Source organism: Schistocerca cancellata, chromosome 5 (assembly GCF_023864275.1).
Source record: "Schistocerca cancellata isolate TAMUIC-IGC-003103 chromosome 5, iqSchCanc2.1, whole genome shotgun sequence".
Lineage (NCBI taxonomy): Eukaryota > Metazoa > Arthropoda > Insecta > Orthoptera > Acrididae > Schistocerca > Schistocerca cancellata.
This window is the reverse complement of record NC_064630.1, coordinates 366,204,845-366,232,021: the sequence shown is the minus strand read 5'-3', so window position 1 is coordinate 366,232,021 and position 27,177 is coordinate 366,204,845. Positions and strand designations below refer to the sequence as shown.

Below are 27,177 nucleotides of genomic sequence, written 5' to 3'. Positions count from 1 at the left end.
GTTCTAAAATGTTTTAAATTTTTTTTATTAAATCTTTCAACTGTCTTGGGTGCAGAAATACATTACATTACAACTGATTACAAGTTTCAGTTGGTAAATAGCCATCTTCAAATCTGTAAATGGAATGGTGATAACATACCATTCATTATAAAGAATCAGTCTCTGTATATACTGCACGCTAGCGTGTCATCATCTGATAGTGTATCTCGGAGCTACGTAAATAGGTGGAAAAAAGCTATCAGGTCAATGTGAACAATAAACAATTTTACAACATTATAGTAGTCAAATAGAAGTAACAAAAACACACCACTCTAACTAATAAGCCAGGCTTTAATACACTGTTCATTATACCAATGAAGTTACAGAGTGCAATTCTGAACCTATGGAGACAAACAAAACATATTCTTTTGTTGAAAATTTATAAACATAAATTAATTTAAAAACAACTGGACACAAGAAAAGTAAAATATAAGAGAACATGTTTATTAAGAAGTGTACCTTAGCACAAAGCTTCACATCCTCATCACGAATTGTAACTCGCCAGAATTAAAAATGTAAAACATAATAAAATGTTTGTCACCATTTGAAGCCATCAGTACACGAACAACTGTCTTTAATTCTCAGTGCCAATCAAAAATTGCCAGAAGAACCAACAGGTTGTGTGTAGGTATGCATAGTTACAACTCAAATAACAAAATCTAATTATTATTCATGATAATAAATACAAATTATAAAATAAGTATGAGAATGCGTATGAAAAATGCAAACCACAATACAGATGTCAATTTCAGTTTAAGGTGCTCATCTCAAGCTAAGTAACTGCCCCACCAGAAGGCAAATAAACATTACAAATGGTGATAACTGGGGCAGTTTGCATTTGCACCCTATTGCTCCCAACACAGCAAAGAGGGAAATACACTCGCTGATGACCTCTATGTGAACCAATACAGAGACACCTGCATCTGCTGTCTCAGGAATAGTATAGTTCCAACAAATGCGCAGAACCTCAAAGAGTTGTGGAATGGTCATCAATGAAATGGGGTTCTTGGGCAGCAATACAAATCACAGAACAATGGGAAATTAATTGTTGTAGTTCTGGCAAGTGACAGTAATATACATTGCAGTTCCATTGGATCATCATATTGAGGGTGTCCTGGTTAGGCATGAAGGGACCAGGAGAATAGGTGACACCCCAAGATCATGTTTGTGTGTGCTTAAGTGTTTAGTGGTATTCTACATCTACATCTACATCCATACTCCGCAAGCCACCTGACTGTGTGTGGCGGAGGGTACCTTCAGTACCTCTATCGGTTCTCCCTTCTATTCCAGTCTTGTATTGTTCATGGAAAGAAGGATTGTCGGTATGCCTCTGTGTGGGCTCTAATCTCTCTGATTTTATCCTCATGGTCTCTTCGCGAAATATACGTAGGAGGGAGCAATATACTGCTTGACTCTTCGGTGAAGGTATGTTCTCGAAACTTTGACAAAAGCCCGTACCGAGCTACTGAGCGCCTCTCCTGCAGAGTCTTCCACTGGAGTTTATCATCTCCGTAACGCTTTCGCGATTACTAAATGATCCTGTAACGAAGCGCGCTGCTCTCCGTTGGATCTTCTCTCTGTCTTGTTTCAACCCTATCTGGTACGGATCCCACACTGCTGAGCAGTATTCAAGCAGTGGGGGAACAAGCGTACTGTAACCTACTTCCTTTGTTTTCGGATTGCATTTCCTTAGGATTCTTCCAATGAATCTCAGTCTGGCATCTGCTTTACCGACGATCAACATTATATGATCATTCCATTTTAAATCACTGCTAATGCGTACTCCCAGATAATTTATGGTATTAACTGCTTCCAGTTGCTGACCTGCTATTTTGTAGCTAAATGATAAAGGATCTATCTTTCTGTGTATTCGCAGCACATTACACTTGTCTACATTGAGATTCAATTGCCATTCCCTGCACCATGCTTCAATTCGCTGCAGATCCTCCTGCATTTCAGTACAATTTTCCATTGTTACAACCTCTCGATACACCACAGCATCATCTGCAAAAAGCCTCAGTGAACTTCCGATGTCATCCACCAGGTCATTTATGTATATTGTGAATAGCAACGGTCCTATGACACTCCCCTGCGGCACACCTGAAATCACTTACTTCGGAAGACTTCTCTCCATTGAGAATAACATGCTGCGTCCTGTTATCTAGGAACTCCTCAATCCAATCACACAATTGGTCTGATAGTCCATATGCTCTTACTTTGTTCATTAAACGACTGTAGAGACTATCGAACGCCTTGCGGAAGTCAAGAAACACGGCATCTACCTGTGAACCCGTGTCTATGGCCCTCTGAGTCTCGTGGACGAATAGCGCGAGCTGGGTTTCACATGAACGTCTTTTTCGAAACCCATGCTGATTCCTACAGAGTAGATTCCTAGTCTCCAGAAAAGTCATTATACTCGAACACAATAAGTGTTCCAAAATTCTACAACTGATCGACGTTAGAGATATAGGTCTATAGTTCTGCACATCTGTTCGACGTCCCTTCTTGAAAAAGGGGATGACCTGTGCCCTTTCCCAATCCTTTGGAACCCTACGCTCGTCTAGAGACCTACAGTACACCGCTGCAAGAAGGGGGGCAAGTTCCTTCGCGTACTCTGTGTAAAATTGAACTGGTATCCCATCAGGTCCAGAGGCCTTTCCTCTTTTGAGCGATTTTAATTGTTTCTCTATCCCTCTGTCGTCTACTTCGATATCTACCATTTTGTCATCTGTGCGACAATCTAGAGAAGGAACTACAGTGCAATCTTCCTCTGTGAAACAACCCCGGAAAAAGACATTCAGTATTTCGGCCTTTAGTCTGTCATCCTCTGTTTCAGTACCATTTTGGTCACAGAGTGTCTGGACATTTTGTTTTGATCCACCTACCGCTTTGACATAAGACCAAAATTTCTTAGGATTTTCTGCCAAGTCAGTACATAGAACTTTACTTTCGAATTCATTGAACGCCTCTCGCATAGCCCCCCTCACACTACATTTCGCTTCGCGTAATTTTTGTTTGTCTGCAAGGCTTTGGCTATGTTTATGTTTGCTGTGAAGTTCCCTTTGCTTCCGCAGCAGTTTTCTAACTCTGTTGTTGTACCACGGTGGCTCTTTTCCATCTCTTACGATCTTGCTTGGCACATACTCATCTAACGCATAATGTACGACGGTTTTGAATTTTGTCCACTTATCCTCAACACTATCTGTACTTGAGACAAAACTTTTGTGTTGAGCTGTCAGGTACTCTGAAATCTGCTTTTTGTCAAAAATTCAACAGCGAGTTTATCAGCACCCTCCTAAATACGAAAAGAAATGAATGTTGATAAAAGGACTAACAACGTTTTGACAGCATGGGGAATAAGTATACAAAATGATGCTCCAACACTCACTCCCACCTTACTCACACTGACCCACAAAATCACTTCATCTCAGACACCATAAGACAATGGAGAATGGGTGGAAGGTGCTATACATGGGATTTAAACACAAAGACACTGCAAAGAAGCTAAAATAACAGCACAGAGAAATGTGACTAGTTGACCAGTTACAAAAACCAGGGTGGGCCAATCTGTGAAAAATCTTATAGGCGTTAAAAGTGAAATAAAAACAAGAAATATGAGAAAATAGCTAAAATAACAGCAAAGGGAAATGTGACTGGCTGACCACTTACAAAACACATTAAGAACATATCCCTAAAATTTTGGGAAACAAGTCAGGCGTATCACAAAATCTTCAAACTCTAACCACATTCACTTGTATGTCTCTTAAAACATAGTGCAGGTCTGTCAGTAAATCTGCCACTGCCCTCTGGTCTGAAAAAAAAAATGCAGTCTAGTAAAGTGTGGCGCACAGTGATCTGTACACCACAAGTACTACACACTGGAGGGTCCTCTCACCAGAGCAAGAAACCATGGTTCAAAAGTCTGTGGTCTATGAAGACAAGTAAGGAGAACCACATCCCGTATGCATGGCTGAAAGGAGGTACACCACAGTGACACTGATAACTTGACTATGTGCAGCTTAATGTATGTCACTTCCAGCCACTCTTCTTCCATCAGTGCACGACTCTCAACCTCAACAACAGAGATATAATATGCAGGGGGATGGCACACTGAAGTAATTGAGGATCAAGACATATGTCTTTGTAGAGTGTCCTGGAATACTTTATCAACAGGATACAAGTGTTGCACAGACTGAAGGGGACTCAGAGAATCATAACAGACGGGGAATTGAGCAGACAAGACACAACTCACCTGTTTCAGCACACTCAAGATCGCAGATAATTTGACATCGGATACAGTGAAGTCTGGAGGCAACCAAATCTTGAGTACACAATCAGAGAAACTAGCAGAGCAGCCAACGAAATCCAAATTTTGACCACCCATGAATAAGGCTACACAGTCATGATGCTCATTTAATATGTCCAAAAATATCATGTTAAAAGCATAAACAAAAGTGCAGTCTTTCCTGTACTGAACTAAATCTAAAATTACTTTGGGCCTCTGCAGTAACCAATGTGGCAGTCAGGGAAATCCCCAAATTTGAACCTGTATGTGTCCTACACCAAGTGATTCCAATGCACATTTTGCATTGATCCCAAATGGCCTCATTGCCAGTGGACGATTGGTAAACAGGTGTTCCATAGCTGAACGAGCAACGGTATGGTATGCTGGGGAAGTGGGAGTTGCAAGGAATGTACATGTCTGACACACTATGAGGAGATGCCACCAAACGCCAAGTCGCGGTTTACCAGCCTCTGGAAAGAGGCTAGGTATGAGGCTGGTTCTGCAAGTGTCCATGGCCACCCTGACCCCATCATAGTGTATAGTCTCAATGATCTTCAGGTAAGAAGGCCTCGCTGAGCAATAGAGGGTGCATTCACAATCCAGTTTAATCGATCATAGGCCCTATAAAGCTGGAGCAGATGTGCCCTCTCCACTCCTCAAGACACTTCAAGATATTCAGTACCTTCTGGGCCCTTGCCTTCAGATCCTTAATACAATGGTTTTTGGATTAAAACATCTCACAGTGTCTTTAAAAAGGAGAATGGCGTCTCACATACACAACGGGAATGATTAAAATGAATTAAAACACACACACACACACACACCTGCAGAAAATGCAGCCCACTTCCCCAACCTCTTCACTGTAAGTTGAAACTGACGACTTGTTACTGTTGTATTATTTCAACAATGCCAGTATAGGTAACCAACTGCCTTAATTGGAAATTCTCCAGTTGGTTTCCCATATAGTTGTAGAGCAGGTGGAATGGTTGATAGAGTCCAGGAACACTTGCCACGAGCTTTTCTTGCTCTCCTTAATGGTGTACCAAGCCTTGGTCCTTGCCATTCAAAAAGTGAAATTTTCCAATGTGTGGCACTTAAAACTGTCACAGAGCTGCACACCTGACTTAGATTACTGAACAGCACTTATCAGTCGAGCCAGGGACAGGTTGTCTCTTAAGATGACCTGAGGACTTTGGAATGGAAAATACAGCAGCATAGTGTATTACTCGTGTGATGCAGTCACCAATTTCTGGATGCTGTCACAGTGTTCAAACACAGTTTTGCTAATCAACTCTCATGGCTGTGTCCTTTCAAAGAGAGCTCCACCCAGTAGATGAAACCGGAGTGGGAAATGGTCACTGGAATGAAGATCATCAGTGCTTTCCCAATGAACAGAGTCTGTAAGGTCTGGAGAGCAGGAAGAGAGATCACTGGCTGAGGATGACTCAGTAGCAGCTCAGAAATGAGAGGGAGTGCCTGTGTTGTGGATGCACAGCTCATAAGACGTCATGAGGCTCTCCAAAATCTGACAGCAAGGGCAAGTAGAGATCAAGCCCCCCAATACATAGTGGGTATTGAAGTCTTCAAGTAGGAGAAATTGTTGGGGGAGTTGCTCTGTAAGGTATTTGAGAGCCTCAGAGTCTATCGCATCTTGTGCAGGTAAACACAGCAAGCAAACAGTGATTCCCTGACACACGTGAATTTCAACTGCAACAGCTTGAAGGTTAGTAGCAAAGAAGAAAGCAGAGGAGTGATGACAAACAGAACTACTCCTCCCTTGGCCCTTTCCTCAGTCCTTGCGATGGACGCTATAGCCCTATAATACTGGGGCATCATATACTTTACAATGTGTTTCCTGCAAACTAAAGCACAAGAGTTGCTCCTGTGTTCGGAGTTTCAGTTTCTCCACATGTGTCCTGAACTCATTAATGTTCCACTTAGTACGGGAGCCATTTACCATGGGGGTAGCACTGTCAACCTGTCTCACTGCCAGGGAGAGTAGCCAACAATAGGTGAAAGCTCAGTTGTGGGGCAAGATGATGCCCCAGGCCAGCACCAAGGTCCATCGTGTCTGAAGATGAATGTGAGAGATATCGTCAGACTGCTTACTACCCATTGCCATCAGTCACTGATGCTTTGCCTCTAATTTTTTGGCCTGGGGAGGCTTTGGAGTCACAACCACTACAGTGACAGTGGCAGTGCTGGAAGGTGCACCAGACTGAACCTTTGGTAGGGAAGAGAACGCCACATTATCGGCAACCACACCATTTTCTGATATTCTGGGGGGAGGTATTGGCTGCAAAGAAACTGCAGCAGCACAAATGGATTGCCGAATGCTGGTACTAGTGCTGACAAGAGCAACCTCAGTTTGTGTAGCATCATCAGTTTTCTGAAATGGCTGTTTAAGAACTGCAGCAAAGGAGGTAATGAATATGGGGTTTAGCACAGCTGTATAGATTTTTTGGCCTCATCTTACAGGATGTGCTTTATTGGTTTAATCTCCTGTATATTCCCTTCCTCAAAGAAGAGACTATAGTTCCTACTCCAGACAAAGTGATCCTCAGGGCAATTTACACACTTTGGAGGAGATGAACAATGAACTCCTTTGTGGAGGGCCTCACCACATTTGCAACAAGTGGCTTCTCCTTTGCATCTTAAAGTGGTGAGCCCAAAGTTCTGGCATTTGAAACAGTGCACTGGGTTGGGGACACAGCGCCATATGTTTAGGCGAAGGAAACCTGGTTCACCATGCTCTGGAAGTTTTGTGCTGCTGAACATAACATGATTACGTGGATTCTGCACATCAACAATGCTTCTTGCGCCAACTCAGAGATTTCAGTTTCACCTTGGGAATTTTTATCTGGTCTACATTACACAACACTTTTGCTGTAGTTTGAAGTGTCATGTAGTTCAACCTCAAAGTTGGTGTCATATCACCAACATGTAGATTTCCGGGGGAGAAACCCACCAAAAGATGACAGAGGAAGATGCTGCTTCTGGTCAGATTTGGGAGCAGTTCTCGAAGATGGTGTCCCAGGAACCACAAGAGGGGAGGGTCTATCACTCCCACAGTCAAGTTTATTTACACAATTACCAGAGATAGACATCGAGGGAGTAAATATTCCAGGTGCAGATGACAATCTCGCCATGCTAGTGGCAAAACTCAATATCACTGAGACTTAAAATAAATGCTCATACCATTCATCTTCGAATCCAAGATGAGGTATTTACCTGAAATTTTGTGCCCAGATGTAGGGGGTCACGTTGCATTAGCAGAACATGGTGTGGAGTTCTCCTTTTCTTTACCAAATAGAACCTCAAGCTTCCCTTAAGTTGTTACTCTACACTCCACCATGCCCACCACTTTAACCTTGAATGTATGCACGCACTTCCAGCATTATTGTAGGATAGAGAAAGTGTTTGTTGCAGCAAATATTTTCTATCAGTTGTTGTTTAACTTTGGAGATCCCACTTCAAAACTGCATAGTAAATCATATTATGGATCGTAGTGTGGGACAATGTGATTTAACATCAAATTTTTCAAAAGGGTCCAGGCATTAATATGATGCAAATTTCCAAATCATGGTTATTCAGCATGCACAAACAACAATCAATTTTGTAGCTTCGAGCAAGTGGGATGTCACAGAAGCCAATGTTCAGAGGTGGCAAAAGGACAATGGGTGTCTGAAAAATGCAAAGCTGAGTAGGAAAAATTTCAGTGACCCACAAAGTGGATGTTTCAAAAATACTGAAATGGAAGTAGTTGCATTTCTGAGTGAGAAACGCAAAGAAGAAATGGCAATTTTCTGCAATGTCATATGAAACAGCACATGAATAGGCACAGGAAGACAGCGTGCAACTTAAAGCCAGCTCTGGATGGGGCAGAAAGATGATGCGACATGATGGACTTGTGCTGGACACCGAACATCCCTTGCTCAGTGTTTTCCAGCATAATATGTGGTGAAGTTGGTCAAGTATCAGTGACACATTATAACACTGGGAAAGTAACATGCTTATCTCTAATGGCAAATCAGAAACACTGACAAGGCTCCTGCTCATTTCGACATACCATCCAGTACAACAGTTGTAAAGAAAGGCACCAAAAATGTATTGCTCCATACTACGGGCAATAACAAATGGTGAATCATCATCATGATGTGTGTGCATGCCAATGGAACAAAGATGCTACCCTATGTCATCCTCCATCGTTAAACTACCCCATAGGAAAAGCTGCTGCACCTTGTCATGCGCATTTGCAATGGAAAAGGATGGATGCCCAATGAGCCTGTTAAAGACTGGCTTTGTAGAGTCTGGAGCATGAGGCCAAGTGCTCTTCTAAAGAATCGAGGGATGTTGTCCTTGCTGCTTTCAAGCAGCATCTGGCACCAGCAGTGAAGGCAGAAACCCTGAAACTAAACATGGATCTTGTTGTCAATCCAAAGGGCATGACTTTGCAACTATAAGTGTTAGATGTTGTGGTGAATAAGCAGCTGTACAGCAATTGGTTACTTCAAGGTTGTCAAGCCCAACCCCTAGTGGGGAGCTCATAAAGCCTTCAGTATCTCTAATTGCAGAATGGATCGAGACTGCTTGAACACACATATCGACTGCATCAGATGTGAAAGGCTTTAGGGAGTGTTGTGTAACAAATGCGTAATATGGGAGTGAAGATGATCTACTACGGGAAGAAATGCATGATAATCATGTCAGTGACAGTGGCTTGGCAGATTCTGTGGACTATTTCAATGAGGAAGATACAGTGGCATCTGTACCTGCTAAGGGAGGTTTTTATCCGATTTTATTTTCTGTGTACCGGTACTTTTATTGTCTCCTTTATCTGCAATAATGTAACCATGTGTAGCTTTCCAAAATAAATATAATATGTGTGTATATGTTTTTCTGTAATCCCTTATTTAACAATGGGGGTTGTCTTGGATTGGAGATATGTAGTATTTTTTCCAAGCTTCACAATACAGGAAGCCATATGTGACCCTTAGTTCCTGGATTTTGTATTCTTTGATCAGATTACTACACTTTCACAAATGACATAGACAACTGGTAGCACACAGGTGAATTTTTGTAAAGTGGCTAGCTACATTCTCAAATCGGATCATGCAAACACTGGAAAGACATATGCACAAAGCGTTAGTATTTTAAGTGCCATCTCAGGGGTGAGAAACGTCATTTCACAATGTAATGGTAAACCACAATTCTTCTACAGAAGCGAATCCCGCTAAAAAGTGAGGGTGAATGCATCAGTGTCAACCTTGTTGTCTGCTGGGGCTAACTGTACACAATATATGCAGTGGATACTGCACCTCTTCAAGTGCTCATATAGTTCTTCATCTATCGACAGCCTTAGAAGCCAGTGAATATTAATCCCTGTAATATATTTGGATTTTTCTGAGATATTATGGCAAGAGATACATCACCAAGTTGTTTACAAGACAGTAACGCCCAGGACTGGGTAGGATTCGCCATCTTAATTTAGATGGAACCACTTCATAATTTACTATGAGAAGAGAGTTTGTCAAATATTTTTTCAATATTATCCAAAAACAACAATGGCTTAGTAGAGAGGAAGGACCTTCCACACGTTTGGATAAAAATTAGAAACTGTGGGGAGTAAGTGTCTGCGCAACACTTGGTTTAGTTTTCCTACTATTCTGTGGTCAAGGAGGTGAAGTTCCTAAGGTTGTAACAGCCTACTGGAGCCTAATGGCCACCTGCTGGTAACTCATACTTTCAAGATGCTGAGTATCCATCATAATACCACCTACTTGAAACACGAGCCCTCCCTATGGGTGCCATCGACCAAGAGTGAAGGCCACCTAACTGCTCGAGCATCAATAGATCCCCCTTCCCCCCCCCCTCCCCAAAAAAAGAGTGTTATTTAAAAAAAGAAGAAATCTTTTAAAAGCCTTTCAATGGCCCAATAAAGTGCAACTACATTTAAGTACGAAAATTTAATTAACATAATAAATGTTGAGCCATAATATTTAATGAAAGCAACTATTTATGGACACAAGAATTTATTTTATTAATCTTATGCTTTAGTTTTTCTTATAGTTTAAGAAACACAGTTGAATAACATTCACACTCCAAAAGAAACACCTACAACTTGTAGAATCATAATAACTGTAAAGCTCTATTTAGTTCTTTTTGGAAACATGTAGAAATTTCTATAGATCTTCACTAATTTCTTGACTCTCTTCTCTCCTACATTATTTTTTAATCTTAATCAAACAAGCCAACAGACAGAGAAGATTTGCCAGTGGATGCAGTGCTAGGATGACAAGAAATGAGGTTTTTCACAAAAGTAATAAATCATGTTGCTAAGCTTTTCTTATTTTGCCTTTCTTTTTATTTTGAATGATTTCTTGAAGCCTTGAGCTGCTATTTTCTTTATTTCCTGTATGATTGTACAATTTTGGTTCGTTGGTTGGTTTGTGGGGGTTGACGGGATCAGACTGCAAAGGTCATCAAGTCCCTTTTTCCACGACCATGAAGCACCCACAAGGGATAAAAGACAAGCAACGAGGATGACAAGGGATGACACAGAACACGAAAGACACAGACAAAAGGAATTAAAAGCACACAGTGTGTGACAGTGGTTGGCCGACCATGGAAACAAAAAAAGGAAAAGCCAACCACCGAGAGCCACACTAAAAACCCCAATCTAAAGCCGCAGGCCAAACGCCAGACGGAAAGGGGGGGGGGGCCTTAGATCAAGCGGTAAAAGCCCCCCTGCACAAATAAAATGCAAAACTAGGCCTGCCATTGCAGCGTCATCCATTAAAAGTGCAGGGAGCGTATCACGCAGCGCACACGTCTGCCGGAGCACAGTTAAAAGCGGACAGGCCAACAAGATGTGGACCACTGTCAACACTGATTCACAGCAACAGAGAGGTGGGTCCTCGGTGCAAGAGATGACCGTGCGTCAGCCAGATGTGACCAATGTGTAGCCGGCAGAGAAGAACAGAGTCCTTGCGGGAGGCTAGCAAGGAGTACAATTTTGGCTTTAGGCCATTTTCAAGTATGTTATGGTTTTTTTTGTTTTTTTTGGACAGATTATATCATATACATCGGCTCCTATGACATCATCTTATGCTCATAAATTAGTTCGAGGTGTTTATGCTATTTTAGGAGCAACGATGTACATGACATAATCTGTTACCAAACAAATCATCCATAAACTACTTGAAAATGGCCTAAAGCCAACATTGTACAATCATACAGGAAATAAAGAAAATGGCAGTTGAAGGCTTCAAGAAATCATTCAAAAAATTCATTTCAGCTGCAGACCCTATCGCATTGAAAATTATATTTTGCTATTGTCAGCTCCATGGCTTCCACGATTTGTTTGGATGGAACTATTACAGTTACAGTACATCAGAAACCTACTGTGGTTGCAGGAAAAGAATCAGAATGAATAATCTTGGATGATATGGCTCTTGCAATCTACTCTACATGTGTCTCCATGAGCCAGCTTTCTGTACTTTCTTCTTACTCAGGAGTCAATTTTGTCCCTCCGTATCATGGGTCTAATAAATAAGCAAGATAATGAAAGACTAATACTTGTTCCTTTCATTTCTTAAATACATTCTTATAGTGTTCCATATGAAGATTTTCTAAAAGGTCTTTGGTTTGACAGCTTGTGCAGTATTTGTGCTGCCTGGTTGAAGAAGGCTTTGACTGCTGATGTAAGAAAATTTAATACAAACCTCTGATAATTGCTGGAGAAGATGAGTGGCATCTTTCTATATTATAATGGTACTTAAGATCTTGCTAATTGTAGTAGGAACTTCCTCAGAGTGCTCTGCTACAATTTCTACATATTTAGAACAATTACCGATAAAAGTGCGTAGGCAATGATGCTGAGAATCTCGTCATAGCAGAAATTGGGAGTTGCGGCATAAAACCATTCTTTTCCTTTAACCAGCCATGTGGTTGATGGTGCAAGGCTTTGACTGCTGATGTAAGAAAATTTAATACAAGGGCTATTCAGAAAGTAGGGAATGTTTTTACATTAAAAAAAACTGATTACAATAAATACATTTTATTATATACATCTGAAAGGGCAAATGACATACTACTTTGCCACATAGTCACCAAACACACTGAGGCACTTATCATAGCAGTGGACACGCTTTGAAGACCTTCGTCGTAAAATCCTGCCTTTTGCATGTGAGTCACACCCGCCTGGAGTTCCACGTCATCGTCAAAGTGCTACATTACAAGCCAGTTCTTCATCTTCGGAAACAAGAGGAAGTCGCTTGGTGCAAGATCGGGGCTGCAGAGCCGATGAGGGAAAATTTCCCATTTGAATGAATTAAGTTCTTTAGGGTGTTTGGTCGTGTGAGGTCGGGCATTGTCGAGCAAAAACAAACGTTTGGACGTCAGCATTTGTTTTGAACTGCTCTTCTAAGGCTGTGCAGAGTTTGACAGCACCGGGCAGAATTTATGGTTGCTCCACGTTCGAGAGTCACAATGCTCGGGCGTCCACTCTTCTCTTCATCATGAACGCTGGTTTGGCCATTTTGAAACCGAATGCACCATGTCCGGATGGAACATTCACTCATTACATTGTTTCCGTACACTTCGCCCAGTTCACGATAAATTTCTATAGGTTTTAGGTTTTTTGCCAATAAAAATTATCACAGATCGCACCTCACAACTGGCGGGATTTTTGATTGCAGCACACATTTCAAATTCAAATGTTGAAAAAACCAGACACACAGAGACGTTCCCACTGTCATTGATGGATGTCGACTGAGCTGCCGAGCACACAAATACCAAAATATATGCGATCGACGTGCACCTAGCAACGTCAGACAAAAACATTCCCTACTTTCTGAATAGCCCTCGTATACCAAACCTTGCTGTTTAGTTTCTCAATATTTTCATTTATCTGTAAGAACGAGTTAGTGTTTTGAATAAATTATTCACAAGAATTTAAATTGAACTATTCAACTGCCAACAAAAAATTTTGTAAAATAAATTAAAAAAACAACAAAACCCAATTTAACCAACTGGTTTGGGTTTCTTAAAAATACCTACATTTTTCTCAACCTTGATCAATAGTGCAATCCTTGTGCAGTCAGGGAGGCTACGATCCTATTGGTACGTCACTCCCACTCCACATGGAATGGCTATCATGCTCATTTGGGCTACCTTCCCCACATGGCCCACACATACTAAATTAAACTTTGAAAATGTGGCCCTCAAACGCAGATACGAGAACCAATAATAAGTTACCGTAGTGTAAAATAAATGGATCAAAAGTGGAAAAAGTAAGCAAGCAAGCAAGCTAGGTTGTCAGCAGCAAACATGTACTAGAGAATAAGCCTGAGAAAAAATGTAGTCAGAGAGTAGAATTTCAGCAAAAGACAGGAAAAAGCACTGCAATGGCTTGGGGGCTGATGTTCGCCAAACATGTACTCACTAAAGAGTTGTTAGCCCCAAGGTGAGTTTGTGGTGTCTTATGTGTAGAAGACAGGAAGTATTCTGTGTAGCATACCAATAATTGAGCAGTCCAACTTGAAAACTGAGGCAGCTCCACGTGGACATGCCAGTTCTTCTCCTCTCTCCCATAAAACAATTGCAATAATTTCTTCATCTTTGCTTTTATATGCTGTAATTAGCTGTTTCCATTGATAAGAGGTTCGTAACACCCATCACCAATATTTACCCTCTCACTAGAGATTTTCCTACTTCTACAGGGTGTTTCAGAAGTGATGGTCAATATTCAGGGATATGACAGGAATGACCATTTGAAACAAAAACGTCAAGTAAAAATGTGCTCTAAAACTCACCTCTTAAGAGCTATGAGCAACCCTCGATCTTAGATACTGTGAAACCTTTTACTGCAAGCTCTTTGCTTTCCATATTTTGGTAAGTGGTAGTATGGACCAAAACAAGAAAAAATGTCCAGTAAACATGTACTCTAAAATGCATACCTTAAAAGTTACGACCACTTGTTCATTAGAAGAGCTGTGTTTCAAAATAGTGAAGATGAAAAGGTGCTCAAGTCTTTCCTTCTCATTCTGACTGGTAAGTCTCCCCTGACCCGCAGTTTTGGGTGACTTTTCTGAAATCTGACCCTTTTCCTAGAGCTCTCCAGTCCTTTTCCTTCAAACCTCCTCCTTAACCTTGAACCATTCTGCCAGAAGAAGCAGCCAGTGGTTCCATAAGCTTGCATAATTAAAACCCTTCTTTTAGGTGGGTGTTGTCACCACTTGGTGCATAGATTTTTTTATCTATCCAATTACAATTTATCTGTTGAAGTTTTCTAAAGGATCCTGATAGGAAAAATAATTTGGAAACCCTATTTAGATCCTACAATTTAATTGCAGTAATTAACTTACCAACACCAGTGGATAAAGGCAATAGGACCCTAATGGATAATGTTTTCTTTGATGAAACTCAAAAGCAAGAAAATAACTGTATATACACAGTAAGAAATAATCCATCTCATAATAATACAGAGTTAGGATAACTACCATAGGGTCTTACAGTATTCATATTTCTAACTGGAAATCAGTCAAAATAATTCGCTCCAGAACAAACGTTTATAAGAACAGTTTACAAGATATGACTGGGGATGAAATTTATAATGAACCAAATGGTAACATACGTAATGGTAATACATATCATTTCAGGCAGGGGGGTTACCTTCACAGTCTCAGATGTTATCGAATTTAGCGTATGTTAAAATTCAGGAGTAAGTAAGAAACACATATTTTTTTGTTTTCTCGGAACAAAATTCATGCCCCAAGCTACAGGTCTCCAAAGATGACACTGTAAACACCATTTTGAAGAAGCGAATGTCAGAAATTTTTTTGACTCTGTAACGGTTCTAGATATTTTATTCGAATTTTTTTTATTTGAAAGATGATTGCCTTATCATTACAAATGGTATCCTCCGTTTGGACATATCTGTCAAAGTTCTTCTGTTGCCTTTTGAACTTTTTTATAATTTACAGAAAAAAATATTTTTTTTAAAAAATGACAATCCAGAAAAGTTAGATTTTTTTCTGTTGATTATTACCTTGTAGCACTATATTCTGTGTAAAGGAGAGCTCTCACTTTTACGTTGGACAGGGTTTATTAATAATAATAATAACTTTATTTTTAACTTTCAAGGGTAATGTATGTCTTCACTGAAGTTTTTTCTTACTAATTTCTTTGTTACAATGTTTATTTCTATTGTTTTTGTTGCAGTTATGTCTTATCACTTTCTTTATTGCAGTTATTTCTTTTCACTTTGATTGTTCCAGATATCTCTTAACACTTTGTTGTACTTTCTGCCAGTTTCTTTGTCATGGTTGTTCATTGCAGGTTTCTGTATTGTAGTTGTTCAGTGCTAATTTGTTTACTGAAGAGGCTTCTAAGAAATCTGAGACCATCCTGTGAGTTCTGTGTTTTTGTAAGGAATTTGCCAGTTGACACAGCTCCAGTGTGTTTTGTGAAAAGGACTGTTTGAAATGTCTTCTGACTGGGGCCACAGTAGAGTCAAGCGTGCTACTTGTATATCCACAAAAGAGAGACATATAAGACAGACAAAAAATAGACTTTGTTCAGGTTGGGAGTAACTGTTCTCATTTGAAGACTTTGTTTCAAAGTGAAGATGTTTCCAGGGATGACTTTTTGTCTTCTAAATGTTTTGACAGAACAACAACAATGATAGTATCTGAACAAGGTGAAGCCTCCCATGGTGTAGATGATGCAGATCTTGCATCAATAGACGAAGAATTAAATACCCTGAATCAGTCAACTACAGAGGTAGGTTTTAGTCCTGTTAAGGAACTGTGGTCGATGGAGTCAAGTCATAAGCTCTATGCATCAAGAAAGCACAGAAAAATTAATAAGCTATGGATGAATACACTACAACAAAACTGACCACACTCTTCAAACCAGAGATTCCATCTTCAGAAGAAAATGAACCAAAGCACTCTTGTACCTCTTGCCAGGAATTTCTCACAAATATCAATTCAGCTGTTGAATATTGTGCGTCCTATATTTTCAAAGAAAACAATTTTGAACCACATTCCATCAGTATGAAAGTATGTGGTGGACAAATCAAGAAACGTGAGGTCAGTAAAAGGAGTCTTTGGAAGACCAGATCCCTATTATGGTCATCCTGTAAAAGCAGGTCAAGTTCAAATAGTGCAGTCATTTCATCTGGAAGACAAATGGGACTGTTCTTGCCAGAGTGCCAACAAAGCATTAAAGAAAATTTTGCAATTCATAAGAGCAATTATACAACTCCACATATTGGAAGATCAAAATTTTATGCACTACGACCTAAGTGGGTAGTTCCACACCCATCTAGAGATGTCTGTTTATATGTGTACTGGGCGAATTTTGAACTTTGTGTGGTAATTTTGAAGAACTTACTGGAGCACATGACATATGACACCTTGGCTGGGCATGTGAAATAATTAGTAGTCTGTGATGTAAAGCGAGAGATTTGTTTGTTTCAAGAATGTGGTAACTGCTCTAGAAAGGGAGGGCTGTCTTTACAGACACTTGGCCTGGAAGACATAGCAATGCGCAAAATTCTTCAACTGCATACACATGCAGAGAAGATCATTATTATTTCTGATGGTGCTCCTGGTCATTTTAAAAATCGTTACCAGCTCTTTGTGTGACTTGTGCCAACTGACTGAGGATACAGTGCGCTACTGGTCATGGGAAGGGGCCTTGTGATGGTGTAGGCGGCCTGCTGAAGCCCCATGCTACAAAATATAATCTTTCCAAACTAAATACAGCTGCAATTCAGAATGCTGAGGATTTTACAAGAGTCATGAAATCTTACACACCCACAGCTCTCATACTTTTGTCCAAAGAGGAAATCGAAGAATTCCATGAGCAGAAAAAAGAAGAATGATCCAACAAAGTACTCCTGTGAAGGGAATTCAGAAGACACATTTCTGGACTCACAGTGATGGGCGAACTCATATTGCAAGAACTTTAAAGAGCAAGAAAGAAGAAATTCCGTTCGTTCAGCCAACACCTCATAAACAGCAGGATAATATTCAGATTCACAACCTGAGAAGGGGGATGTTTGTGGCGTGCGTGTATGACTGTGACTGGTGGATTGCAGAGATTACAGACACTGGTTATGAGTTAAGCAAAACTGTAGTGAACTTTATGCGACCACATGGACCAGCTGAAGGACAGCAACAACTCCATCAGTGCTCACTTCCTGTTCACAATGTTTTGAAGATAGTAAGTGCTCCAGTTCATATTGGTTCAACAGGAAGGTATTACTCTATATCAAAGGAAGGTACTGAAGCAGTGGAACACATGTTTAGTTCATTGACCTGGCTAATTCCAGTATGAAACAGAGTGCACATAAATTGTATAAATTAAAACCTATAAGTTTTGGACCTTTCACATATATTTTGGAACCATTTAAAATGCTTGAAAAATGAGTCTCTTATTCATCTTTCAAAACTAAAATTATGTTAAATAAGGCTAGGTTTTGATTTTTATGAACGTGTTATGTGATAATGTGGCAATAAAACAGGTTTTATGAATGGAAAAAATTTCAATTGTTTATAAAACCTGTTCAACCTAAAAGCAGAATCTCTCCTTTTCAGTGAATGTAGAACTATATGGTACTAATCAACAGGGGAGGAAGAAGGAAAAAAAAATAATTCTGGATTGGCACTTAAAAAAAGAAAAAAAAAGAAAAGAAATAAAATCCATAAATTATAGAAAAAGTCCAGAACACTATAGTAAAAGAACATTGACAGATAAGTCCAAATGGAGGATTTCTTTGTAATCATAAATCAATTATCTTTAAAAAAATCTGGAACTTTTCCAGAGATAAAGCATTTTAAATTTTTTTCCATATTTGCATCTTCAAAATGGTATTCGCAGTGTCATCTTGGGAGGGCTGTATCTCGGAGCAGAAATTTTTTTGGATAAACAAAAAATATGTATTCCTTACTTAGTCCTTCGTTTTAACGTATGCTAAATTCAATAACATCTGAGACAGACTATGAAGGTAAGATTTTTTCCTAGCCTGCCTGAATTGATATTGACTATGCCTATCACTATTTGAAAACACGTTTCCACATAAGCTAATGAGAAAGAGCATTAAATAGCCACACTAAGAATCGTAGGTCACTAGAGGGCATCTTCATCTACATCAATGCTCCACGATCCACCTACCGCTACTAGTAATTTCCTTTCCTGTTCCACTCGCAAAAAGGAAGTTGGAATAAACAACTGTCTATATGACTCTGTATAAGCCCTAATTTCTCGTATCTTATCTTCATGGCCCGTAAATTCAATGTCTGCTGGAGGCAACAGAATAATTCTGCAATCAGCTTCAAATGTCGGAGTTCTTTAGATTTTCTCAATAGTGTTCCTCAAAACAAACATCGCCATCCCTCCAGTGATTCCCTTTTGATTTTTCGAAGCATCTCCATAACACTTGCATGTTGTCTGAACCTACCAGTAACAAATCCAGCAGCCCATCTCTGAATTGCTTCAATATCTCCCTTTAATCCAACTTGGTATGGATCCCAAACACTTGAGCATCACTCAAGAACAGGTTGTACTAGTGTCCTATATGCTTTCTCCTTTACAGATGAACCACATTTTCTTAAGATTCTTTCAATAAACTGGAGTCAATCATTCACCTTTACTACCACAATCATAATGCTACTAATACTAGTGCTGTATCCAAACATTACGGGTTTCTTTTTACTACTCATCTGCATTAACTTACTTTTTTTTTACATTTGGTGACAGCTGCCATTCATCACACCAACTAGAAATTTTGTCTAAGTCATCTTGTATCCTCCTACAATCATTCAACTTGCCATACACCAAAGCATCATCAGCAAACAACTGCAGATTGCTGCCAACCCTGCTTGCCAAATCATTTATGTATATAGAGAACAATAGCGGCCCTATCACACTTTATCACACTTCCCTGGTGCACTCCTGACGATACCCTTGTCTCTGATGAACACTCACCATCGGTGACAATATACTGTTCTATAACTTAAGAAGTCTTCGAGCCACTCACATACCTGTGAACCTATTCCATAAGCTCATACGCCTACTTCCTTTAACAGCCTGCAGTTGGGCACCGTGTCAAACGCTTTCCACAAACACAGAAATATAGAAGCTACCCATTGCCCTCTAAACACAGTTCACAATATATCATATGGGAAAAGAGTAAGCTGAGTTTTGCATGAGCAATGGTTTCTAAAACCATGCTGATTCACGGACATCAGCATCTCAGTCTCAAGAAAATTTATTATATTCGAACTGACTATATGTTCAAGGATTCTGCAGCAAACCGATGTTAAGAATATTGATTTGTAATTTTGGGGGTCTGATCTTTTGCCCTTCTTATACAAAGGAGTCACCTGCACTTTTCTCCAGTCACCTGGGACTTGGCGCTGGGCAGGAGATTCATGATAAATTTAAGCTTTAAGTAAGGTGCCAATGCCAAATAGTACTTTTTGAAAAACCAAATTGGGATTCCACCTGCACCTGGTGACTTATTTGTTTTCAACTCCTTCAGTTGTTTCTCTACACAAGGGATGCTTATTACTATGTTGTTCACATGGCAGCGTGTTCGATAGCCAAACGATAATATGTTTGTACGATTCTCTTGTGTGAACGATTTCTTGTATGTGAAATTCAGCTTTCGTTTTGCTATCTTCAATTGCCATACCAGGCTGGTCAACAGGAGATTGGATGGAAGCCTTAGACCTACCTAGCAATTATACACAGGACCACCTACCTAACAATTATACAGAGGACCAGAATTTTCTCGGGTTCTCTGCCAGATCTTTTGCTAAGCTAGGATGGTGGTATTATTTGTACATTTTGTGCATAGATCTTTTCACAGACACATGAATCTTTACTAACCTTTGCTTGTCGTCATTTGGGTGTTCTCTTTTGAACTGACAGTGCAACAGTCTTTGCTTCCTCAGCTTTTCCCCCCTATCTTGTTATTAAACCATAGTGGGTCTTTTCCATTCTTATTCCACTTACTAGGCACATCATTCTGCAGACCGTGATTTATAATCTGCTTAAACTTAGCCCATAATTCCTCTATGCCCATCTTACTAGAACTAAGTGATGTCAATTCACTGTTGAGATGAGATGCTAACAAATGTTTATCTGCTCTATCTAGAAGAAACACTCTCCTAGCCTTCTTAATTGATTTACTAACTTTCATAGCCATAGTTGCCTATTTGTAGTTAGAAGGTATATGACATTTCCATTTAGTTGCTCATGACAGTTCTCAGAAAATGTGTTGAAAAGTACTTTACATGACTATCTGTTTGTACACCATAGATTAAAGCCACCTCAAACTAGTAGTGCATGATCAGTTATTTACATGCTACTGATCACAGCCATTCTTTGAATGACTCTAGAACTGTCACAGCAGAATACACTGTCTGGTAAAAACATCCAACAATTAACTTGATTTCAATTAGACCAGTTATAGGCAACTAGATAACTTCACTGTCACACTCAACTTTGACCTCAATAGAGAGAAGGGTTTTGTCAACTGCAACAAACAGTCCCCCTCATACGGCCTCTAATCTGTCTTTCCAATATACATTCCATGACTCGCTAAAGATCTCAGGGCTTTCCACTTTGGATTTCAGCCAGCTTTTGATCCCAAGAATAATTTGAGCATGAGAACTTCCTCAAGAGCAGTAAATTCAGGAACTTTGTTACGAATATTTTGACAATTTACTGATAAGATTCTGACAGTCAAAGTGTCTTTACTCTGAACATGGTCTGATGTCCCGTGCTGTGTATTGACTGGTAAGTGTTCATCAGAATACCTCAAACTACTGCCCAGCTTCAAGTATCTTGTGAAAGGAAAAGGCAAATGTGTGTAGAACAGTATCTCACCTGAGCAAAAATAATAACCTCAATAAATTAAAGTTTGGTTTTCAAGAGTTGCTCTACTGAGAATGCCATTTACATATTCAATAGCCAATCCTAAATGCATTAAAACAACAAAGCAGTACTGGTTAGTATTTTCTGTGACCTAGCTAAGGCATTTGACCTTGTGAATCATGATATTCTCCTAGATAAACTGAGGTATTATGGAACTGATGATATAGCCAACCTACAGCCTCCACTCTGTCTTTCCAATACACATTCCATGACTTACTAAATATCTCACGGCTTTCCATTTCGGATTTCAGTCAGCTCTCGGTCCCAAGAATAATCTGAGCATGAGAACTTCCTTGACGGCAGTAAATTCAGGAACCAACACTTCGACAATTTACTGACAAAATTTTGAGAGTGAAAATTTCACTCTGAACATGGTCTGATTTCCCTCGTCGTGTACTGACTGGTGATTGCTATGTCTCACCAACAGAATGCAGACTGTTGTACATCATAATGTAAGGAAGGTAATTGGGAGATTCTTCTTGCTGGAGAGAAATCATGTATGGTGTCCCCAGGCCTCAACCTTGGGTCATCCACTGTTCCTCACATATGTAAACAATTATCCTGTCTAATATAGAACCATCACAATCAGTTCATTTTGTAGATGACAATAGAATCGCAATGAATCAAAGTATACATACAGTAACAGAAAAAATGGTATTTAATAATGCTCTCCAAAGTGTCTGATGGGTTTTCTGTGACTGGTCTCAATGTCAGTTTTTAAAAGAAATGACATATTGAAGTCTGCACATCTAGAGACAGACCTATGATACCAATAGTGTGTGTAACACATGCTGAGGAAATGACAAATAGGATGGAAAAGAAAAAAGGATGTCCGTATTGCTGTGAATTTAAACTGGTAAAAGCACATTTTGGAACTCTCATAATATTAGTTCTGCCATGTTTGCACTTAGCATTGTTGTAAATCTTGTGGAGGGACAAATAAGTAAGTCGATACATTTTCTAACCTTAAAGAAGAACGTCCTCATTGCTCAAAAAATGTTGTAAGTATAATATTTGGTGCTCATCCACAATTATTTTGTAGACACTGGTTTAAGCAAATGGGCACTTTGACTACTGCTTCACAGTATATTTATGCCCTCATGAAGTTTGACTGAGCGAGGTGGCGCAGTGTTCAACACACTGGACTCGCATTCGGAAGGACGATGGTTCAAACCCACATCTGGCCATCCTGATTTAGGTTTTCCGTGATTTCCCTAAATAACTCGAGGCAAATGCTGGGATGGTTCCTGCGAAAGGGCATGGCAGACTTCCTTCCCCATCCTTCCCTATACTGATGACCTCACTGTTTGGTGGTGGTGGTTGTTGGGATGTCTCTACTGCCAAACAACCCTCATGAAGTTTGCTGTGAACAATCCACTGCACTTCACAAGGAACAATGACGTAAATAATTACTATGCCAGAAGAAAGAAATTACATCATTACTCCAAATTAACGCTGTCTTTAGTCAAGAAAGGGGTGCACAATGCTGCAGCTGAAATTTCTGGTAACTTGGCAGTGACAAACAATGTCTGACAGACAGCAACGAAAATTTGAAAACAAACTGAAAAAGTTTCTCTTTGGCAACTTCTTCTATGCTGTAGAAGATTACCATTATTGTAATATGTAAGAGGTGGTGGGAGGAAATACCAACTCACATCTGCATCTTTCTTTTTAATCCAACAAAACTTATAAAAAAAGGCATGTAGCCATTTTTACAGATTAATTTGTCATGTGAATCATGTAACATGACTCACTTCACATCATTATGATTTATGGTCCAAATTAACATGGAACAAGAAACTAACTAACTTCTATACATCTGTACTCCTGTTTGTGGTAATCCAAGCAAAACATAATGGCAAGAAACCTATTAAGATAATTACTACATTACATTAACTTCTTTATTTTCATTTACCACCACAGTATGTCATGCTCTTGAATCTTTATTAGTATGAACATCTGCAGCCCCAAAAATTACTTGAGTAAATCACTATGCAGGGCCATAACATCCCAATATCTCCCTTTTTGAAAGGAACGTTATGTATAATCCAGGCTTACACACCTAATGAATCAATCAATCCAGGCTGATGACTAAGATGTATCATCTGATATTATCACCCCTTCTCACTATTGTGTACACTTTCATGCACTATAAGGATTACAGTCAGCATACTTTTGTATCAATATTTCCTCAAATGTAATAAACATGATGGAGACTAAAACGCATTTTCTTAAAAACAAGTTTTGTTGTTAATAAATTAACTCTAACGTTGCCAATAAAAATCCATCCATTATACGAAATAAAACTCCAAATACACCAGTCAACTCTATGTTTTTAAAGCCGCTACAGGTGATTCCTCTATCCTTCCGTCCGGCTGCTAAACCCAAGTCATAAATACAACATATAACTTTGCTTTTGAGCTTTTCTAAAAAGTTTGCAATAATAAACATTTTACTCCTAATAATAATACGTCAAATTTAATGGTTTCGCAAGCAGCTGACTGACCTGGTAATTTCGCCGTCGTTTCCACGTATATCATCACTCACTTCCACTTTTCCTTCGTTGTCAGTTGCAATTTCAAGAGGAACAGGTTTCATTTGGCACTGATTTTCTGTTTCAACAGCTGCCTGTGCTTCACTTAACACTTTCACGCACTCATTTCCAATTGCACCGCTACTTGTGTCTGCACTGTCGAAACCATTACTACCTACAAGCTGCGCAACATCTGCCGAAGGCTCCATAACAAAACTACTCGATGAAACTCGAGCGAGGAACTGTAACTCACACGGAATAACGGTTCTCGCCGGGTTGTTGCCCGGACAAGTTTACCGGTAACTTCGAAAACAAATAATTCACAAATACAGAATGTCAAATGCGTTCGGTAAAAAATATTCTAACATACACATTCGGAGTTTTCACCGATTTACAGCAGCATATTTCCTATTTACTTAAATTCATACATTCCTATATTCACACAAGTTCTACTCCTTCCCGGGTAAACACGTGTGAAAACAAAACACTCATGATTGTCTTTGCAAAGTAAACTACACACCAAAATAACATCCTTGCTACACTCCAAGGATACACAAAATGATCTACGAACTTCGACCATTGATATTGGATGGTCGAAGCAAGGTGAATTTACACTTGTCGGAACGTCACAGTCACGTAACCGTGAAAATTTGCGGCACTGTCCCCAGAATTGATCGTGGCCCTTTGGTTATGACTCGAGGGAAAGACTGAACCAGATACTTCGAAAGTTCTGTGACAAACTAGGCTGCAACTTCCTGGACTTGCGTCATGGGGTCGAGAAATGTGGGGTCCCCCTAAATAGGTCAGGTGTGCGCTACACATCAGAGGCTGCCAACCAGGTAGCTGACTGTGTGTAGGGTGCACACAAGTGTTTCTTAGATTATGCGACTCTCCATCCAATCCAGATAAGGACAGCAGTAGGAAACTCGGAACTGTCATTGTAAGATCGAAAGAAACGTCTCCCACAGGTGAGAGTATTAAAATCCTAATCGTAAACTGCCGAAAGATTCGTAACAAAGTGCCAGACTTTAAAGCGCTCATGAAAAGCAGTGAAGCTCACATAATGCTACGTACAGAAAGCTGGTTGAAACTTGAAACTGACCACAGTGAGATCCTTGGAGAAAATTTAAGTGTATATCGAATGGATAGGCAAGTGGGAAATGGGGATAATGTCCAGAATGAGATTTTCACTCTGCAGCGGAGTGTGCGCTGATATGAAACTTCCTGGCAGATTAAAACTGTGTGCCCAACCGAGACTCGAACTCGGGACCTGTGCCTTTCGCGGGCAAGTGCTCTACCATCGGAGCTACCGAAGCACGACTCACGCCCGGTACTCACCGCTTTAGTTCTGCCAGTATAGTTTATTAATCACAGTAGACAAAAAACACAAATCCACCAAGATCGAAATTGAAGCTGCATGTGAGATTGTTTAGGCAAGACTCAGTATCAGGTGTGGGCATAAGACGATAATTGGAGTCTTCTATCACCCACCAGACTCGTCTCTTGATGTAACTGGAAACTTTAGAGAAAGCGTCAATTCATTTCTTTGTAAGGTCCCCAATTACACTATAATCATATGTGGAGACTTTAATCATCCAACAATTAATAGGGAAAATTACAGTTTTGTCAGTGGTGGGTGTGCTAAGACACCCCGTGAAACTTTACTAAATGCTTTCTCTGAAAACTACCTAGAACAGATAGTTAGGAACCCAACTCTTGATGGGAATATATTAGATTTAATGGCAACAAATAGACCTGATCTCTTTGAGAATGTCCAAACTGAAGCTGGTATCTGTGACCGTGACACAGTTGTGACAGCGATGATTATCAAAGTACAAAGGGCAGCTAAAACAAGCAGAAGGATATATATGTTCAGTAAACTAGACAAAAAGTCAGTAATGTCATATCTCAATGAGGAACCTGAAACTTTCAGTACAGTTTAGGAGCATGTACAGGAACTCTGGGTCAAGTTTAAAAGAATAGTTGACCACACTCTGGATTGATATGTCCCAGTAGAACAGCAGATAATGGGATGGAACCGCCATGGTACACAGTCAATGTAAAGAAACTTCAACATAAACAGAGATCAGTGCACAATAGGTGTAAAACAAAGTGTAGTACTATAGATAGAGAGATGCTGAATGAAACGCATTTGGCTGTCAAGAGAGCAATAGGTGAATACGTCAATGATTACTGTATCTGGCTGTCAAGAGAGCAATGGGAGAAGATTTCAGTGACTACTGTAGCAGAATATTGTCAAGTGATCTTTTGCGGAACCCAAAGAAATTCTGGTTATACATAAAGGCTGTTAATGACATCAAAGTTAATAACCAGTCAGAAGACAGGAACTGAAATTGAGGCCAGCAAAACAAAAGCTGTAATGCTTCTCCGTTTTCAAATGTTCCTTTACTAAGGAAAACCCAGGAAAATTGCCCCAATTTAATCCTTGTACCATAGAAACAATGAATGAAATAAGTACTGTGTTGTGGTGTTGAGAAACAGCTGAAATCATTAAAACTGAACAGAGCTCTGGGACCTAATGGAATCCCTGTCAGATTCTATATTTAATTTGCAGCTGAGTTAGCCACTCCCTTAACCATAACCTTTTGTAGATCTCCCGAACACAAAAACCTGCCCAGTCCTTGCAAAAAGGCACAGGTCACACCGGTCTACAAGAAGAGTAGTAGAAGAGGTCCGCAAAACTACCGCATAATATCCCTGTCATCGATTTGTTGTATAATCTTAGAACATATTCTGAGATCAAACATAGGGAGGTATCTTGAACTAAAAGACCTCCTCAGTGTGAACCAGCATGGTTTTAGAAAACAACGATCATGTGAAACCCAACTCGCACTTTTCTTACATGACATACTGAAAGCTGTCGATCAAGGCTGCCAGGTAGGCACCCTGTATCCTGATTTACGAAAAGCATTTGACTCAGTACTGCACATAGGCTTCTTGTAAAAAGTATGATCACATGAGGAATTAAGTGACATTGGTGACTGTAATGAGGACTTTTTGATACGGAGAACATAGCATGTTATTTTTGATGGACAGTCATTGTCAGATATAGGAATAACTTCGTGTGTGTCATAAGGAAGTGTGTTGGGGCCCTTGCTGTTGTATATTAATAACCTTGTAGACAATATTAATAGTAAAATCAGACTTTTTGCAGGTGCTGCAGTTAATGAAGTACTATCTGAGACAAGCTGTGTAAATCTTCAATTAGCTCTTCATAAGATTTTAACATGTTTCAGAGATTGGCAACTTGCTCTAAGTGTTCAGGAATATAAGATTGTGCACTTCACAAAACGAAAAAACCGTAGTATCCTATGACTATAATATCAATGAGTCACAGCTGGAACGT

The 27,177-nt window shown here is 39.8% G+C and overlaps 1 protein-coding gene across 1 annotated transcript in view; it reads right to left on the bottom strand.

The window, feature by feature from the left end:
- The window catches only part of LOC126187801 (TP53-binding protein 1-like), a 352,433-nt gene extending 328,136 nt beyond the window's left edge, over nucleotides 1-24,297 (bottom strand). The window contains exon 1 of the mRNA XM_049929085.1: nucleotides 23,784-24,297. Within this exon, the coding sequence (XP_049785042.1) occupies nucleotides 23,784-24,019 (236 nt within the window). The 5' untranslated portion in view covers nucleotides 24,020-24,297. The remainder of the gene's footprint in view (nucleotides 1-23,783) is intronic.
- Nucleotides 24,298-27,177: the final 2,880 nt, after the last annotated feature.